Source organism: Empidonax traillii, unplaced genomic scaffold (assembly GCF_003031625.1).
Source record: "Empidonax traillii isolate 1590-97213 ecotype Southwest subspecies unplaced genomic scaffold, ASM303162v1 scaffold843:size495593, whole genome shotgun sequence".
NCBI classification, from domain to species: Eukaryota; Metazoa; Chordata; class Aves; order Passeriformes; family Tyrannidae; genus Empidonax; species Empidonax traillii.
Window position 1 is genome coordinate 248,749 of NW_020956036.1, and position 19,588 is coordinate 268,336.

General features: G+C 40.5%; 1 protein-coding gene across 2 annotated transcripts in view; it reads right to left on the reverse strand.

Moving 5' to 3' along the window:
- Window positions 1–244: 244 nt before the first annotated feature.
- The window catches only part of APP (amyloid beta precursor protein), a 201,531-nt gene continuing 182,187 nt past the window's right edge, over window positions 245–19,588 (reverse strand). For both annotated transcript variants that reach the window (XM_027902117.1, XM_027902116.1), the window contains 3 exons: window positions 10,790–10,890; window positions 7,635–7,781; window positions 245–1,214 (listed from right to left, as the gene is read on the reverse strand). In XM_027902117.1, coding sequence (XP_027757918.1) covers window positions 1,113–1,214; window positions 7,635–7,781; window positions 10,790–10,890 — 350 coding nt within the window. In that variant the 3' untranslated portion in view covers window positions 245–1,112. The remainder of the gene's footprint in view (window positions 1,215–7,634; window positions 7,782–10,789; window positions 10,891–19,588) is intronic.

Below are 19,588 nucleotides of genomic sequence, written 5' to 3' on the forward strand. Positions count from 1 at the left end.
GGAAAAGAAAAGGAAAAAAAATTAAAGAGACAACATCCTAGAGGAGAAGTTGTGCCAAAGTCAGCACCCCCCCTTCCCACCCTGTCTCGCTGCCGCCTGCCTTCTGCTCTGGTCTGACTGTGAGTGCCGCGATCCTTGTGGGAAAATCCCTTCCCAACCCCCTCTCAGTGTGAACATCCACGTATTCTGTTTAAATGGCTTTCAGAAATCTTTGTTTTCTTCCTCCAAAGAAAACTCTTGCCCACACGTTCTTTTCTTAATTTATTTATGTAACACAGTGTAGAAAGCTGTCAATTCATAAGCAATGGCTCTGTACAATCATCCTGCAGAGGACCCCTGTTAATTTTCGGCCAGCAGGCACTTCTCCCCCTAGAAGTGCTCACAATTAACAGGGACTCTTTTTAATATTTTTTTTTTAAAGATCAAAAAGATACATGGAAAAGAAAATAAAGTTTACCTTTCAATGCCTAAAGAGTGCACATAAAACAGGCACAAAGAAACGAATGTGTATTCCCATGATTTCTACATCACTAATACAGCAGGAGCAACAATCTGTACAATAAAATGCAGCTGCAGAGGAAAAGAATTTCAATAACTCATCTGGAATACTTTTTAAAAAATGTTGTTTTACTTTAAAATGCATAGTGATCAGAAAAAAACGCTCAGCAAAGAGAAGCAGCTAAACCCCACAGACACAGAAAGCATCCCCCATCAATTCTTAAAGCATATTTCAATTAGGACTTAATTTTTGTCACAAATCACAAGAATAATATACAACTGGCTAAGGAGCTACATGATAAATAATTGGGAAAGAGAATCTATCCATGCACTAGTTAAATACAGCTAACCTCTTTACAGTACACAAAAAACATTCATTAATAATGTAGTGTAAAGACTGAAATGTAAAGAGAAAGAGAGAGAAAATACATTACTGATTTTATTAATTCAAGTTCAGGCATCTACTTGTGTTACAGCACAGCTGTCAAAAGGCGAGAATGAGTAAATAATAAAACAGAGTGTTTTTCTTTCTTTCCACATTACTCTATAACTGAACACCGATGGGCAGTGAAGCAATCATTCTGCTGTCCAACTCATGAGGCTGCTGTGGTGTCCTAGTTCTGCATCTGTTCAAAGAACTTGTAGGTGGGATTTTCATAGCCATTTTGCTGCATCTTGGAAAGGTGGCGTTCCTCTGGTGTCACTGCAGCATCCACCTGTCACAGAAGGGAATAACCAGGGTCAGATTCCTGCTTAATTCACAGAACAATCCATGTTTCCTCACCTTAGGCCCATCCAATGTACTCTGTACCCTTCCCCGTGTGTTCAGGCAGAAAGCATCCTCTGGTTCACTTTTTGAACAGAGTAATATGCAGAAGAAGACAATGCACCAAGAACAACTCTGCAACTGATCTTTTTGCTGCAGGACTGCAAAATCAGCTGACCAAACTGAGCGGTACTGGCTTTGGTTTTTGTTGTCTGGCTTGGGAAGCGTGCAACTCCACAAACAAAAAAGGGGGTGTAGTTTGCATCTCTCCACTAGTTCCTCATTGTCAGGATTTCCCCCCGCCCCAGAATACATATCAGTATCAACTGCATCTCAAAAGAAAAGAAAAAGCTCAGTAAAAACCTGCACTGCTTTTATTTCTATCAAAAAAAATTGACCTTTCTTGAATTCTTGGAAGACAGGCAAAAGACAGCTCAGCCAAGATTTCTCCACTGAAAACCTACGACTTCACAAATTATTTTCTTGCTTCACTGGACATTACAGTAATATAAAACTCCATCAAATCAGAGTGTCTGAGAACAGGCTCTAAATCTTAATTAGGTATTTTACCTCTGCTGTCTGTATGAGCTCAATAGATGTTTGTGTATTCAAAACCTACTGTATCCTGGCTATCTTGCTAAACACATATGAAAACAGAGACCAGAAAGTCTGCTTGGTTTGACAGCTCTTAAAAGCAAGGTAAAAAGTGAATTTTACATTGCCAAAAATATGAAATCAGAAGGGGCCTAAAACTCTACCCTTAAATATTAGGTATCAACATTTTCCTGTGGATTCCTGTAAATAGAGACCTTTAAGAAAAACAGCATTTCACTTTTAACATCAAAAAAGATTTAGAATAATGAAAAGTGCACTCTCTCAAGAAACCCTAACTTACTCTATCTAAGCTTTTAATAAAAAGCAAAAGAGAAGTATTGATGTCTGATACTCATTTTAAATCTACTCTGCAGTACTGGGAATATCTCATCTTAGTGAGGACAGACTGTGACCTTTGATAAATTGTTCCCTGATACCCTGGAGAAAGATTAAAAGTACATTCTTCCATGCTTGGGACAAACACAGGCTGCTCATTTTTTGAGCAGCTTATTTCTGCAGTTGTTCTTTCATTATGGCAGGTTGTAACAGTGCCTTTCCACAATACCACCAGAAAATGGTTCCTCTCAGAGCTATCTCCTCTTTATATCATCTTTTACTTATTGTTTAAGAGAAGAAATGGTTCTCTGTGTGGCACATGCATCAGACTGTTCAGAAGAATCACTAACCCCAAATCTGATCCACTTTTATATCCTTGCCCCCTCTAAATCTCCTCGTCCATGTCCCAACTCTCAAACTGCATTTTCAATCAACACTGTATCTTCCATCAGGTACCTTTATTAAACAACAATTATACATTTTTGTGAAATACCCAACTTTAAGGGTTATATATTGCTTTTGCTCACGAGCTCCATAGCTGGGAGCCCTGAGCCCTCCAGCAAGCCCTTGACTCCTGCGGGCAGGGAACAGGATGCCAGGCAGAAAGATCACTGCTCCCTGTGTTTCCAGTTCTGCAGTATAACTTGGATTTTTAATACTGCCATTCACAGGCTTTCTCTACTTTTTAAGTTGCATTCACATGCAGTAATTCTTGTGTGCAACAACCCACAAATCCATCTACTTCTTCAATTCCTGGGATATGCTTTTAGGCAGCAAGACCTTGTTTAGAGGTCACTCTTGTTTTATTTTTCTTGTTTGAGAAACTGGGGTGGTGGAGGGGGAATAGTGTTTGTTCCTTCCCTGTCCCCCTCCCTCTCCAAAAGTAACGAACTTTTCCATCTGAAGGATGCAGGCTTCCCCTGGCCAGCCCACATGAGTGCCGAGTGCTCAGCTCGGCGGGCAACAATCACCTTTGATCCATCAAGGACAGGAGAACTGGGAATTTCACAGCCAGTCTCCTCTTCACCCACCTGCTCCCAAATTCCCCGGACATCCCTGAACAGCCACGTGGCCACAGCCAGGGTACAGCTGTGCCCTTGCACTGATCTGTGCCTGCTGCTCCTGGGTACCCTTTACCAATGGTGGGACTGGGTGAGGGATGGTGAGACCCACCACACCTCACAGCACCCACCTCTGCGACCACCCCAGGGGCTGAGCTGTTTCACCTGTCCTCTTCCAGGGGTTACCAACTAATCCCTCCACAAAAATGCATCCTCTAGATCCATATGCAGTGGATCAATGTCTGGCAGTCCCCCGATGCTACTGATGCTCAGCAGAGCCCTTGCTTTCTGCACATGCCAGCAGTGAAACAGCAGTAGGGCCTAACAAACCCATTCCTTACAGATTTTGTACAAACAGCAGAAGGCCTAATCCCTGCCCTGAGCATCATGCAAATCTTACAGCATTAACTATTTCTGTTGTGACAATGTCACCGTGTGCCATCTGCTGCTGCTGCTGCTGAAGTTGTCACTACCACGGCTGCGAAGGCAAGAACAAAGCAGGGAAAATGGCAAATGTCCCTGTAGCCTTTTCAGCACTTACAGAAAATAAGAATAAAAGCAGGTGCAGAGGAAAAATCCACCCTTCCTTTCGTTCTTGAAGGGGCTGCTGCAGCACCAAGTCAGTCCTGGTTCCTGTGCACTGTATCACCACACTACTGGAGTATCCAGTGCTGCTCCAAATCAAGAAGTGAGAGTCTCACAACTAAACCCACCAACAGATTCTTTTCTAGCATGAAATTAAAGCTCAATATGAAGCTTTGAGATTGATAGACCAGGAATCCTTGGATATCAACAGATGCCCGAGATCATCTTCCTTTCTCAGAGGCTCCTTCACTGGGCTGGGATGCAAAGGACAGGGATGCCAGAACCTGTGCTGGACTTCTTCATCTTTAAGCTCCAAACAACACCATATTTAACTCTGCCACCTGTTTTAGTTAAAGCCTCCCACTCAGCACTTCTTATTCAGGACTAGAAAATGTGGAAAGTACACAGCATAGGAGTAGGAAATGGGGTGAGACATCAACATAAATTAAAAAGGAATCAAAGTAAGGGCAAGGTAAAAGAGACTAAAGAACTGATGAGAAACTTGGAAGAAAATCAAGGAGGAGAAAAAGATTAGGAAAAAAAATGAGGGCATTAAAAAAAAGACTGAATTTTTAACACTTCTGCACAATATTCCATATTAAAAAGTTTGACTTTGATAAAACTAGTTTTTAGTGAAAATCCAATAACCTCTGAAATACAGCATTTATAGATGAAAGAGATTTACTGAAGCTCTTACTTGCAGTCATAGTCAATTTTTCTTTTAGATTTCCTCTTTAGCCTTTAAAATGACCAGTGCTGGTACCTCCTCTCTTTCCTGCAGCTGTCTGCTGCAGGGCAATCCATCTCACTGCCAACCCACATGTGCTGTCTCTCATTCCAAATGTCTTCTCCTCTACTCCCTTTTACCCATTTTGAGGCCGCCAAACTCCTCTCTTTCCTTCCAACCTCTGTCCTCAGTATTGCTCTGCCAAACAACATGCTTTGAACCCAATTATCTTCTTGTCAGTAAATCCCTAAAGCCCCTTACCATTTTAAGAAGCTTTTTGCACCCGTTATGGAGGTGGCAGAAGCTGAACAGAGTGTGCAAGAGGTGTGAGCACACTTCCCTTTTCTATGATGTGATGTGTCTTGAGAAAACCACTCAGTCAGGGAGATAAACTCTTTTGAGGCTGTTTGTCCACCTATCCCCACCTGCAATTTCAGTGCCATCTCTGCTCCTGCTGTGAGCCCTCCTGTTGTCACCTCTCCCCACACTCTCCTGCTGGAGGTGACGCCTCTGTCAGGATATTCTTTGAACAGAATATCCTCAAAGAGGACAAGCTGAGACGATCAGCTGTTGCCCAGTGCACAGGAGAGGTGAGAATCTCTCTTTTTCCTCTTGCTTTCATGAGAAAGTAACCTCCTGCAGACAGCTGGGGTGGATGCACCAGCAAAAAACACAAAACATTTGATGGAGTCCCCGTGTGCCCATATAATAAGTAATTTTCAATCTCTCAGTCATTTATTTACTTAACTTAAAGAGTACTCAAAGTTCTTAAGTTCTTTTCCTGGGGAGTCTGAACCACTTTGGAACATTGTTATTCTCAGACTAGGGAAAAAATTATTATGACACTTCTAAATAGGACAAGTCTATCTGTCCTCAGAGCTTCAAAAAAGTCTAGCAGGATTTTTAATAACTTTTTTTTTTTAAAAATCAGAGTGAAATGAGAGAAAGCATAACAAAGTTGACTTTTTGGAAGACAAGAACACAGGTGGAACAGGAGCTGTTTTACAATCTTGCATCCATTATCACAGCGTTAAATTCTCACTGTAACTTCTGACACGCAATGAAGCGGTTGCAAGATTTGTTAAAATATACTCAGCCAACCTAGAGCTGAGGTACAGTTATTTTTACACCAAGCGATTCTGCTCTTTTGTGCTTTGTGCACAGCACATTACTGTCTAAATAAATTAATCCTCTTTAGAATGGAACAGCTTAAATTTGAAGACATTTTGACATTAAACATCAACTGCATACGGAACTTTGGGGGTTTTTTTTTTTTTTGTCCCCAATACAAGAGTTACAAAATTTTCACCAACTTAGGACAAAAATAGATGTTACGCCTCTCTTGCAGGCGAGGAGCTCAGACAGTGAGGCCATGCAGTCTGCCAAGACCACAGAGCAAGTCTGGCAGAACAAGGAATCCTGGCTGCCAATGCCAGACACAATGCAGCAAACCCACAAGGTGAAACCATCTTCAGTGTGATACTATAGATCAACCAATATTCTCAGTACATCTGCATGCTGGAGCTTTATGGTTTTATCTGTAAAATTTTTTATTCCCTAAGTGATGCTGTCATTTTGACGTGAGTTACTTATTCAGCATGTTCTTTCCAGGCCAACATTTCCAAATTCACTGTCACTGCAGAAAGCTCGCAGAAATCCAGGATTACCTTTGTCACATCATTCCATCAGGCAAAGCCCACCTGGAATTTTAAGGCTGTGCTGCAATAATGGTATGTCCCCATTCGGTGTCTGATTTGGGGCTTTGGCCCAGCAAGCCTCCTGGCCTTTCTGTTGTCACTTAACTCGGCCAAATGAGAGTTTCTAGTGGCACAACCATCGGCAGCAGTTATCAGGACAGTGGTTTAAAACTAAAACCTGCCTCAATTCTCTACAAAACGCACTGAACGCTATCAGACAGAAAGTTAAAGCTTAAGGGTCCTGCTTGCCATTTTCTGTCTCTTGGCTGAAAATCCTGCACACCTTGGTATCTGTGCAACTCTCACCCTACATGGTTGGTGCTCTTTGGAAGGTTTCAAACTACGTGGACAACCACAGCAAGGGCAGAGCGATGCACCAGCACGGGCTTAACACAAAGTCTTACCCAAATACTTTTAAGACCCTTCAGTGACCCAGACAGGGGAATAAATGCATCCTGAAGCATGTGTGTCTCCAGCAAGGTTCATTTGACTCCAGGTAGAACAAACATAAACTATGACTTGATCAAGACTTAAGTTTCAATCGAAAATGTAAAATACCGGCTCTGGAGGGCAAAAATATACCAGTGTCTTGAGTGCTTGCTAATACAAGTACTATCTAAAAATCAGACACACAGCAAACTAAATAGAGGGAAGAAAGTTACATGAAAGTCATTCCAGTTCTCATAATTAAGTTTTTCTACTTCTTTAAGAGATCTTGTCTTAAAGCCATGCAATAGATGAAGTATTTTAAATTACTGTAAATTGACCACAAATTTCCTTGGTAGGCTGAGAAGGATTTTCATCTTGAAAATTCTACCTAAGAGCCTTATATACTATTTTTTTCTCAAATCTACGAGTTTCAGATTAGTCACAGATCAAAAGCTGTTGGTGGCAACAGAAAATCTTGTTTAGAGAACAGAGAATAATAAAATACCTGTATAGGGAAAATCCTTGCAGTGCACAGCACAAGCCATGGAAGACCAGCCTCAAGTGTTAAAACTTGAATAAAATAAAGAAATCAGTGTGTGTGAATTCCCAGCAGCAGTAAAACCAGATTTTTCATTTTGCCCAGCATCTGCTCATTGGCTACTGTCCTATTTCCTATAAAATGAACTTTCACATTATGAGGTGATTGGTCTGGGATAAGTCCAGAAGAGATTTTTGTGGTTTTATACCCAATGTAACGTGATTTACATTGTGTCTGCATTTACTAAATAAAGCAATTTGAGTCCACGCTGCAGGATTCAACCATGACAATTCTGAATGTAGCCCAAAACACTGTTTCTTCCTTTGAAAATTAATATTTACAGAGCAGTGTGTTGACTGTGCTGCACAGGTGACACCAGTTGTGCTTGGAAGCCTTTTCTTACCTCCACAACCCCATGGTGAATAGATGTGTACTGCTTCTTCTTCAGCATCACCAAAGTAATGACAATCACTGTTGCTATGACAACACCTCCCACCATTAGTCCAATGATGGCACCTTTATTTGAACCCACGTCTTCAGCAAAGAACACCTACAATGGAAGAACAAAGGAAGGTGGTTAATAAAAAAAGCTCACTGTACATCCGACTAACCTGCCCGGCTGCCTCAGCAATATAAAGCCTGTTGAAGCATCAGTAATTAAACAGCTCTGCAAGTCCTCCTAATTACCCAAACCTGGATTGCCGTGCTGAGCGCTCAAAAGTGGAGAAGAGCAATTCAGGAAACCTCTATTCTCTGTGGTGTGGCAGTGCTGGGGCTGAGCAGGGGACTCAGCTCCATGCTCAGCTTCACACAGGTCTTGGACAGTAGCTGCCTTTATTCCCTGAGTAAGCAAGTCCAGCTCATTGCACAAAGACTGGTGAGTTTTAGCAGAGGAACTCGGGAGCACACACATTCCCTTAGTTTTAGAATGCTAATCATGAAAGTGTTCATAAATTTACATCTGTGTGGCTTGTCTGGACTACGATGCATTTTTTCAATAAAAGAATAGTGAGGGACCTGAAGGACAACGGTGAAACTTGCACACAACGACTTGGGAGAGAACTCTCACACCGAGGAGACGAGGGTCAACAAAAATTAACACACTGATTAAAGTGACCACCAAGGGGTGCTTCATGATTTTGCAGGGCAAAGGGAGAATGAGCTGTGCCTGGATGATGTCAATACCCATGTGTGACCTAACAGTGGTGTGAAAACCAGATGAAATCCACTTGAATTTTATGCATTGATAAGGCAAAACAGAGGGACAGCAAGATGCTTTACAATGCATTTAATAAGACTGGCTTTTAGAAGCAGGTATAAAAAGTGGGTGATTGTTTTCCCTGTCCTGTTTTGTATTCAAGGAATACATTGGATTAATTTACTTCTATGCATATCTTACAACCCTTTTGTCCGCTTGTCAACAGCAAGCTTTTATTATTATTTTTAGCCAAAATGGGCAAAAAGGATTAGAGAATAAATTACATTCACAGAATTGTAACACTACCTCACGCTGAAAGACTAAATACTTTGACAAGTATTTAACAAAAATGCAGAGGGAAACAGGAAACCAGCTGAGAATTATAATGAGCTGTATAACATTTGCACTCTTTAAGAAACACAACCTTCCTCAGAGAGGTATTAAAGCATGCAGTATAAATATTTATATTGTTCCTAGGCACAAGCAAGAAATATGTTTAAACAAAGTTAAGAGTTCACTAGAAAGTACACACCATGGACAGTGTTGGCATGAGCTGATGTGAAGTGTTAATTTCTCCTGTCAATTTTACCTGCCCAGGACTGAAATTCTGTGACCACACTATCTGAGCACTGTGAAATACCCCAGCGAATATGCAAGAGAGGAAGGCCTTAAGCACTCTGAGCCATGAAAATCAACTTAATGTACAGTTCAAACATGACCATCCATAGAGGAGAAAATAACCGCAATTTCAGCTCAATTCAGAGGTTTGTGTGTAAAATACAATGTGCAGCTCAATTCAAGGCAATATCCTTAAGAGACTCTTTCAGCAAATCCTACCAGGACACAGAAGGAAAGCACAGATCAAAGTGTTTTCTGCTCCCTGCTTTCTAATTAAAGCTAATGGAAAAGGGCCTTGGATATGACATGGAGTGTGGTAAGGAAGCAATGCCCTGGAAGCATCAGTCCAATATTTCTCAGCGAGACCAGACTCCTTGCTCAGTCTCAATTGAAAAGATAACCTGGAAGACAGCTCACTAATTTTTCAATACTGGTTGTGCCTATCAGTAAGAAGTATGACAAAAAATGCTGTAAGCAGCTAGAAAGGTCCCATTTTAAGCAATGCACTCCCCATCAGCCACCACGGTAAGGGGAGTTCCCAGCACCAAATTGTGTGGGTTGGTATCAAACCACTCACACACTGAATGGAGCTGCTGGGAAGTGCCTCTGACAAACCAGTACCTACTGTGTCAAGAACACATTCCTGCAAGTTCCTTCCCTTCAGTACAGGTATGCTCCGTCCTGATATTTAACCCATCTGAGCTAAGCACATCAGACTTTCCCAAATTAGTGCTAATGCATTTTGGATTAGCTCGTCAAACTGGGAATTCTCAGTTCTCGGCATCAAAGAGATGGCAGAATATCTTTTCACATAGTGATTGCCTGGTTCAAATGCAAATTTGAGCCCCATGTTAATTTTAATTTTCAGCACTACTTAGCTTTAAGAATATATTAAGAAAAAAAGCTTTCAAATGTAATATCAGGATATTGAAAGCCATGGAACTGGAAGCAGAAAAGATTTATAGTCAACGCTGCTGGTGTGGGTTCTTAATTTCTTATTAAGGGACTGTAAAAAGCTTTTAGAAGATGCTTGTTCTTACCAACATTGCTTTTGGTTGTCATTTTTATGTTCATAAGAAGCACAGTTCAATTGGGGAACAATATTTTGCTCCTACATGCCCTTCACCTGTTAACAATCATTTAATATACCTTAAGGAACAAAACACACAGACACAGCCAAAGTAAAATCAAGGCCAGTGGAGAAGCTCCTCTTATCCCAAGCAGGCAATCTCGTGAAAGGTTATGCTCCATGGTGTTCAGCTTCCTTCGTGCACCACCACCATCTGCTTTGACAGGAAAGGAATCTATTCCTGAAACGGTGTCACTCTATTTCTTGCTGCACCACGCTGTGGGTCTTTTTTATTTTCTTTTTTTTTAAACTTAGCATTTTCCTTCCTCTGTAGCCCTTCTCTTTATTTATGAGACCATGACAGATGGACTGTGGGACAAGTACTGTCCATATGACCACATCCAGGGACATGGCAGAGCAAGGCCGGGAACTGTCAGAACTTCCTCTCATGTCAGACTTGATGACCTTCCATCCTCGCTACTGACATTATGCCAGGTTTACTCTCATCAAAGAGAGGACCAGAAAAATCATAATCTGTTCATGTGATAATTTTTTGTTGGCACTTTCAGCATCCACATCACCGAGGGGAAACATGGCCATAAGTGACTCACTAGCTCGAGACTGAATCAGCAACTCAGAACGCAGGTGTGGAAAGCACAGCTTGTTCACTCACCAGCTTTTGATGATGAACTTCATACCCTGAGTCATGCCGGAACTCCGCATCCATCTTCACTTCAGAGATCTCCTCTGTTTTAACATTGGTCAGCCCGGAACCTGCAGCGCAAAGACAAGGCATTAAATGAAGTCAGGGATTCAGAGCCAGCAAGATTCTGCTCAACCCCACCCTTACCACAGAAGGCAGCATCGGTATCATTTGCACAGAGGAGGGGGGATGCAATGTGAAAGGGAACTGGGAAGAAACAGAGGTATGCCTGATGTTTCGGTCCCACTGAGGTGGCACAGAAGGAGCTGGTAGAATTCCTCTGTTAAATGATCCTTAATCCACCGCAGCCATACTGGTAGGAGCATCAAAGGCTTTCAGCATGAAACACTGCATGAACTGAGCTGTGAGGGACCGACAGAGGCCTCCTGAATTGGCTCACAGACTGCAGACAGATCTGCTCTGACAGCCTCTTTAGCAATGTCAAGAAAATTTGTTGTTTAGGCCAAAATCTTCCTCCTCCCTAGGCTCGGGTTGCTGTGAGGAAAAAACACAATACCCACGGTATGAGGAGGAGAACCCCAGATATTGTATTGTCTTATTTCCTGCGAGTCTGTACCTTTTGCACAAACACGCACCAGTAAGTCACTAAAATGTCTGTCAGGTTTACACAGTTCTTATTTGTTCTCAGATTTCATACCACTCAGAATTAATGATTCATGGCTTGTCTTCTCTCTGAGAGATGACAGCTGTCCCTCTTTACTAGAAACATCCAGTAAAGCAAGTGAGCACAGCTTGCAGCAACCCTATTCCCCCCTTACAGGTGTGAAGGAGAGACGATGCACCTGTCTAACGGGAAAGAAGGTAAGGATTTCCTCCTGGAAAACAGCCTTAGGAGAAGGAGCCAGACTTAATCGCAGCAGAACAGTGTACCCTGTACGTGTATCTATGAATGCTGAAGAGCTGGCTCTAGCTTATAGAGAACATATGGATATTCATGGAGCTGGTTATTTCCCTTCTCAGTATCAATGCACTGACATTTGTATTTCTTGGAGGTACAAACACTGCAGAAGAATGGTGTTTATGAGATATTATTTCCTCTCCCTATTGAATGTAATAAGAACAAACTGGTTCATATTCCTTGCCCGTATTTATTTTAGCATTTTCTCATCCCCAGCTCTTCTCTCCAAGGCTTCATTCTTAGTATCTCGGGCTGACCTTAAGTTCTGATGCAGAGGAAGAACCTCTTTTAAAATTCTCAACACTACTGACTGCTCATCTGTTCCACTGTCTCTCTGGACTCTAAATATAATTCCTGAAGAATTCCATGTGCCAATAAGCTCCACAGTACTCAGTGCAAAAATTACTGCCCTTTGATTGCCTTTGAATGTGCAATTTTTTTTTTTCATCAAGTCCTGGTTTATTTTTGAATTATGAGTTAGCAGGAATAGACCTTCCCAAGAACTTCTCTGGACTGTACAGACAATCCAACTCCAAGGTTCTGATGTTTCTTTCCATAGGAAACCATGCAAAGGAATCATCTTCATGCAATAAAGTATTTATGGTTATTTTCTTGAACAGTCTGCCCTATAAATTCTACCTATTTTTTTCTTTTTCTTTTTTTTTTAAGGAATAAAGCACTTAAACCCCTTTAAGTTTCTCTGGTTTCTGATGCTATATCACAGTACTGACACAGATATATTATGACACTTACATAGGAGAGACCATTTCTAAATGCAAGAACCATAAAGATCTCATAAGGATCTGTGCAGTTTGCAAAGTGGTCTGGATAAGGGTATGAACAGTGACATGAGAGTTAATTAACAAAAAAATAAAAGAAAAAACCGAGGACAGTCAAAGTAAAACCAGCTGCAAAGGACTGCAGAAAGATATTACGAACACCGAGTGCAAAATAAAAGGGAAATTATACTCAAGGTTGATACAATGTAAAGTGGTGCTTGGGGGATCCACAGCCCCAACTATAGATACACAATAAAGGCTCTAGCGTAGCTCTGTTCCACCCCGAGACAGAGACCTTGCAGTCCCTGTGCACTCAAAAAGGCAAAGAGAAAGCTGGGAGCACTAATAGAGAAAACAGAAAACATTGTTACACCACTGGTTACATTATGCATCTTCATTTTAAACCTGGCTATCCGTTCTGGTCACCCCAGCTCACACAGAGGCAGGAGAACTACAAAAGATACCCTGCAGGGAGACACAGATGATCGTGGGCACGGAACGGCTTCTGTACAGGCAGAATGAAAATTGGGAGTCTTCGGACTGGAAGCGGCAACCAAGGGGAATCATGTCAGAGGCCTATGTGTGAATGCCAAGGGGAAAGTCTGCAGGAAATGGCCGATCATCATTTCTCCTAAGAAATACTGGACACCAACAGGGCTATGACACAGCAGATTGAAAGCTAACACAAGAAAGCGTGTATATATATATATACATACAATTTGGTACAATGCACAACTGGGCTGTGGAACTCACTGGCACAAATCATGAGGACGTTCAAAATATAAACGAACAAATGTGAAGAAGAAATGTTTCTACGGGGTTACTAAACCCAACGGAGAAAACACAATTTCCAGTCCTGGAACCTGTCAAATGCTGGCTGCCAAAAGCTCAGTGGATGCGCCAGGGGTATAAGGCAGAGGTGAAATCCGTACATACCCTGTTTGCACCACTGCTAAGAGCAGGAAAATGGACTTGGACACTTGTGCTCTTGGGCTCTGACCACTTTTACTGAAAGCAAGCTGCAACAGCTCAGACTGTGGGGCTTTGCTGGCTTCAGTAAACAGCCTAACGCTGCAAGCAGGAGTTACAGCAGCATTTCAGAGGGCAGGACAGGTCACATCGATGAGCAAAAGGAGGTGACAAGTTCACCAGTAGTCTCAGCTGCTGGAAAAATGCAGGCTCAGGCTTCCCTAAAGCCCCATTTCTCTGAGGCTTCCCTTCACTCCTCCCATTCCCATAAAACAGTAGCATGGGAGCCATACTTCCAACATGCAGCAGGTTAAACCATCCTTTTTGCCTTGGGATCAGACAGAATCTTTTCGTTTTGAGACAGGTGACCAAGGTCTGGTGGTCTGCCTGGCCTTACTCACCAACCCACAAAAATGCCATTGGATCTGAACAAAAAGTAGGACCTGATATCAGGAAGTTAATGATGTTAAGACTTACTGAAAGTTGTTTTTGGCAGATGGCACAGGAAAAAGGTCATAAATAGAAAAATCTTCTGTTGCACTAACAAACCTGATAGAATTTTTTTCCTTTCCTACCTCCCTTAAAAGTGAGGAAAAAGACTTCTAAAAGGAGACCTAAGGTAAACTGTGGTCTTCTGCAAATAACTGATTATATAGTAAGGAGAAGCATGACATTGCACTGCAATCAATTAAATACCTGGAAAATATATATATGCATGGGATTATATATGCCTTTTCACAAGGTTAAATTACAGAATTGAGACTTTTTATTTAACAGACTCTCCTAATTTCCACTTCATTCACTTTCCTGTCCTGGACACTACATATTTAAACTTACATGCTAAAATCAAAGATATATTTTTCAAAGGCAGCAACCAAAGAAGGAAAAACTTCAGGGTCTTTTCAAAACTTTGATCAGAGTTGCAAGGGCTTCCTAATACCCCTCTACCCTTGCGTTGAAGACAAGCATACAAAGAAAAGTTCTCTCTCTGATGAGAACTTTAATATTGACAGAGTGATGTTTTTTCACTACCGATTCCAAAATCCACAATACAAGCACAAATGCCGATGTACAAGATGAAAAGAGAGAGCAACAGCCTCATTGCAAATTCACAAATAATGGTAATTATTAGTACTTTTTCTTCTGAAACTATCGTTAGGGAGAGGCATTTCTAATTACTTCAATTTCAAAATACTTAACTCAGCTGACAAATAAGGAACTTGCAGTTCCTTAAAAAAACTGACAAAACTATTTTGTTATCAAAACCATGGAATTTAAAAGCACCTAGTGAAATTCGACAAAATGAGCTACGTATGACAGGCTTTTAATTATATTGCTGTTAATAAGCAATATTAACTGCTTTTATACATACATGTGTACACATGCACGTGTGCTCAGATACACTGCCAAATATCAAGAAAGCAGCGTATAAAAGCCTTATTGTTCCTTGTCCTAAAGGAAAAAACAAACCACATGGAGTGAAAAACTACTCATATGAAACAAGAACAAGAAGTAGAAGCTTTGAGGAACACTATACTCACTCACATACATGAGCTTCTGTGTTTCTGTAAATATATATTTAGACTCTCAGAAGAATAAAAAAAAGAAGATACAGCAAATCCCACTAAGGATGCAGTCAGGTGTACATTATCTACTACACTGCTTGCAATTGCTTCACTAACTGGCTACATAAACACAGAAAGGTTTTCTGATTTTGTTTCTCACTGATCTGAAACAGTGTTAGCTTTTGCCTGTGGTCTACAGTTAAAAATTAAGCGTCGAAATGAAGTACAGCTGAAATAGGTGGATGTGGGTGAGAAAACTAAAGTAGCAGTTTGAGCAAGGGACGCACTGACTGCACTCAGGAAAACATTCAGCTCCCTGTCCATGAACCCTGTTTGAGTCACTGCAAGAACAAGAAAAGATCTGTTGAATCAAGGCCTGTTACAAGAGTAGTAAACAGCTTTATCTGGGTAAAGCTTCATCTAAAATAAAGAGGGTGGATGGAAAGGAATGCAGTCTTTGAACAACCTCTCAGGCAGCCAGCTGTGTGTTCCAACCACAAGTTCAGCTACTACTTCCATATGACCCTCTGGCTTTGTGCAGGTCACTTTGTTTTGAAATAAAAGAAGAATGAAGATTGTACACTTGAAAAATGAAAATAAAGACTGTATACTCAGTTTTGTAAGAACAACTCAAGTATCTTTGAGAACTATGTATTTTTGAGACGGCACAGAACTACAACTTTCCGGTTTCTCCTTGGAAGTTAATGGTAGTTCACTTTCACTTCATGGATGACTATGGGGCTCTCAAATTAGAAAAAGCAGAAAATAAGTGCAAAAAAGACTGTTACCTTTTTTTTTTTTTAAAAAAAGGATCCTCATTGGATTTGAATGTAAAATAATTCTTTCTCAGAATACATGTGTGTAGAAATGAATAATCAAACCAAGTACAATCTGGTTCAGTAATCTTTCTGGCATGTCAATTCAGATGCTGTGCATATGCACCTGTAATTGCATTTGCAGTTAGTATCTATCTGATTCATAAAACAAACCAAAATGATCTAAAGGAAAAAAAAATCCATTAATGATTTTTATTTAGTAGCTGCAGATAGTTGGTTTAAGGCAACTGTATTGAACTAGCATCACTGAGACAGGGAAAAAAAACACCCTGGCAATTTCTGGCAAAAAAAGCATAAATAATTCACCAAGCTGCTCTATGCCCTCACCTCATACAGACTGCAGCATATGTGCTAATGATTCTAGAGGACAGCCATTAGGCTCACTGACCCTCTGCAAGCATGAGTTAAACCCCTCAGCTTTTTATATAATGCAATAAAGACACCATGTCCTGACTTATTAGCAGAAGGGCCAGGGACAAAGAAGAAGCTTTATGTGCAATATTTCCGCAAAATAATTAAATGTTCGCAAAACCAATCAGCTGACAATGAGCTGGGATAATGCAAAAAACCCCCAATAAATCTAAACCATACTTCATGGAAGAAAGTAATACAGTTAGTATAATAAAATCCTTGCATTGTGAATTACGGGCATCCTGTGAGTGATGTAATTACAGCTGTTGGTGGTATAATTACAGCTGCAACTCTGCAACAGATGAAAGTATGATCTGCCCTGAACAGACCACTGGTTTTCTTTATCACCTTGAATTACAGAAAATATGCCAATACTAAGCAAAATCCTTCTGATGGCCTGTTTTCCAATTTTCACTCAATTTCCACAGATCAAACCTGCTGAATGAACGAGTAAAAATGAGTTTCTAACGACTTTTTTTTTTAATTATTTTTATGTGTGTATTTGTCTCTCTATATACATGCACACACACAGAGACAACAAAAAAAGTTACTAATAAACCGATACTAAAAATTCAGCTGCAAGAAATTAAGTGTTCATCATGAAAAAGTGACCTCTGGGGCACAGGTGAGAAGGAAACACTACCGAAAAAGTTGTTACAGTGAGACTATCAATGAAAGAGGTCCTCGTTCTATCTGCAGCTCTCCCTGTGGAAGTTCTCAGACTGGACTGGAGCCTTGTAATGTCTCCCTGTATGAAGCAATTTCTAAATAAGAAGAAACGTTACAAATCTGTTATGTTTGTGCTGATGACTGCTTAGTACATCTAGATATTTTCCTTCCCTTTGCTTTTTTATTGTCTCGTTTATTTCCTTTCCAGGAAAGAGGTAATAAGAAAGGGTTTGAGGCAGAATTCTTGTTTTTGCTGGCCCATTTGTGAATAAAGAAGGGGAAGGACAGTAAACTGAAGCACTAGGCTCCTTTTCAAACACTCATGTGAACTACATTGATGTTTTATCTATACTAGGAAATGGGGTTCCCTCCTGACATTATTCTCATCCTGGGACTGATGTAGATCATATTCCAATTCAAGCTTCCACTGTGGACAGCCCAGGTAGAGTGCAACAGAGGTGGGGGCTTAGACAACTGGCATAAGTTTCAGTAAACGCTTTAAACTTGGTCTTTATTCATAAGTTTTTCTGCTCTATGGACTGGACAACTCTTTACTTTTTCTGACTTCACTCATAGACTTTATTTTTTTAAAGAGAGAACGACGTGGTGAAGTAAAAATATTCTAGGCATGAAAAAACTACTATCAACTAAATACTTGTTGGACCAGATGATCCTTGAAGTTCCCTTCCAACTTGGTATCCTATGATTTTGTGATTCTTCTCTGTACTGTGAACAAATTACCTCTTGAGGGAAAGTGACAAAGATGATCTACATGATTTTGATCTACCCTTAAGAAAAACATAGTGATCACTCAAAGAACGCTGTGTGGGCAGAAAGTGGTACAAAGAAAATGGAAAAGAGAAAAAAGGGCATGTGTTTGTATGTCTTCTTAGTTCTTTCAAAGCTCATTTTCTTCAAGAGTTTTGAGCAGCTACAAAACATTCACTTGTTCTTATTCCATGGCTTGGACTGTTGCAGGTTGACTTGACACCTGTATTTTCACCCTAAAGAAGCAGCTTAGGGTTCCACCTTGTTCACCTGAGCCAAACAAGCAGAGGCACCACCCGTAAAGTCGGGACCATGAAAAGGGCAAACCTTTCAGGAAAGCAATAAAAGCTGTGCAATTCAAACAAAAAAATTAAAAGCAGCTGCATGTATTAATCTGCCTCCAGTTCCCTTGTTTATACATTTTTCGCTGCAGAATAATCTATTATTTTCTTACATTTTTCTTTTTCAATAAAAAATAGCCCCAAACTATAATATCAGATTATCCCAAAAAGGACAGTGACTGCAGAGAAAGTATCTCCTTTCCTTTTAGAACCTTTAATATAGAAATTTTGTTTGTAACTAGCAAGTAAAACAGTTTTAAAACACACAATTTGAAACCATTGGAATATTTTTTTCTATTTCCCAATATGCATCCATCTCATTTCCTCTATTCCTAATTTACGAAGATACTGAGACTGTTACAAATTTTTGTTGAATTGAAATTTTGTCACAGATAAATCACTTCTGAAGGATGATGAAAAATCATGTGGACAGTTATTGACAGAATCTCTATCAGTAAGAAAAGTTTGCCCAAGTCTGAAAATGGTGATGAAAGGCATAAGGAACTTTAGGTCTACCAGGAACAGTGAAGAGAACATGTTTATGATATGTATATAGTACATTTAGCACTACTTTATTGTGTCAGAATTCCTATTTCACATGTACATGTAAGACACTTTATGCCGTGAAATTAGGATTGCAGGCACAGCAGTTGGAGATTTCAGTCTATCCAGGGAAGCAGGCAGGGATGAGTGCAGTGCATCCTTGGCAAGCTGGAGGGGGTCAGTCCCTGTGCCAAACACAGAGGATGGGCCTTTACTTAACTCCATGCTAAAATAAGGAAAGTGGCCCAGGCCCCTGGAGAGCACCGTGTTTGCACCTGAGCAGAACACTGAGGAAATATCCCATGTGATTTTCACAGTGTAGAAGTTACTGCATCTACTGGAAATTTCAAGACATAATGGTCACATGCTGAAATATTTTTTACCTGTACTCAGTAGTCTATCATATACATTCACGAAGATCACTCATGACCTCTGTTACCTCTACTTTTAGCACTATTTGTATCACCCCAACCAACAAAGTGCCATGATACAGCTGACTAAAACATATAATTTCCTTCTGAAACCAGAATGCAGCAGTGTGAGAAAATCCTTTCTCCAGAGAAGGGACACCAAGGATTTCTGTCATGTGTGTCTATGTATGAGGAAACAGAAAGGAGGAAGGAACAATCCTTAGTAATAAATATGGGCCTCGTAACAGGATATTTTTCAAAATGACTGAAATGAAAGTTGTTAACAATCACAAATTTCAATATTACAAGAAAATTTCTTGGAACTAGCATTAGAAATTCAGATTAAACATATTAATGTTTCATTTGTGATGACACTGCCACTGCTGTTGGGGAAGAAATGTAACACAGAAGGCAGATAATGCATTACTGGAGGGATGTCCCCTGATCCCATCCATGACTTTCGGCAATGTTGCTCTGTACCTGTTTCCAGGCTCTCTACACGGAATTAATTGAGACTCTAAACACAAGTAAAGATGTCAGACTCCTCAAGCAGTGCTAG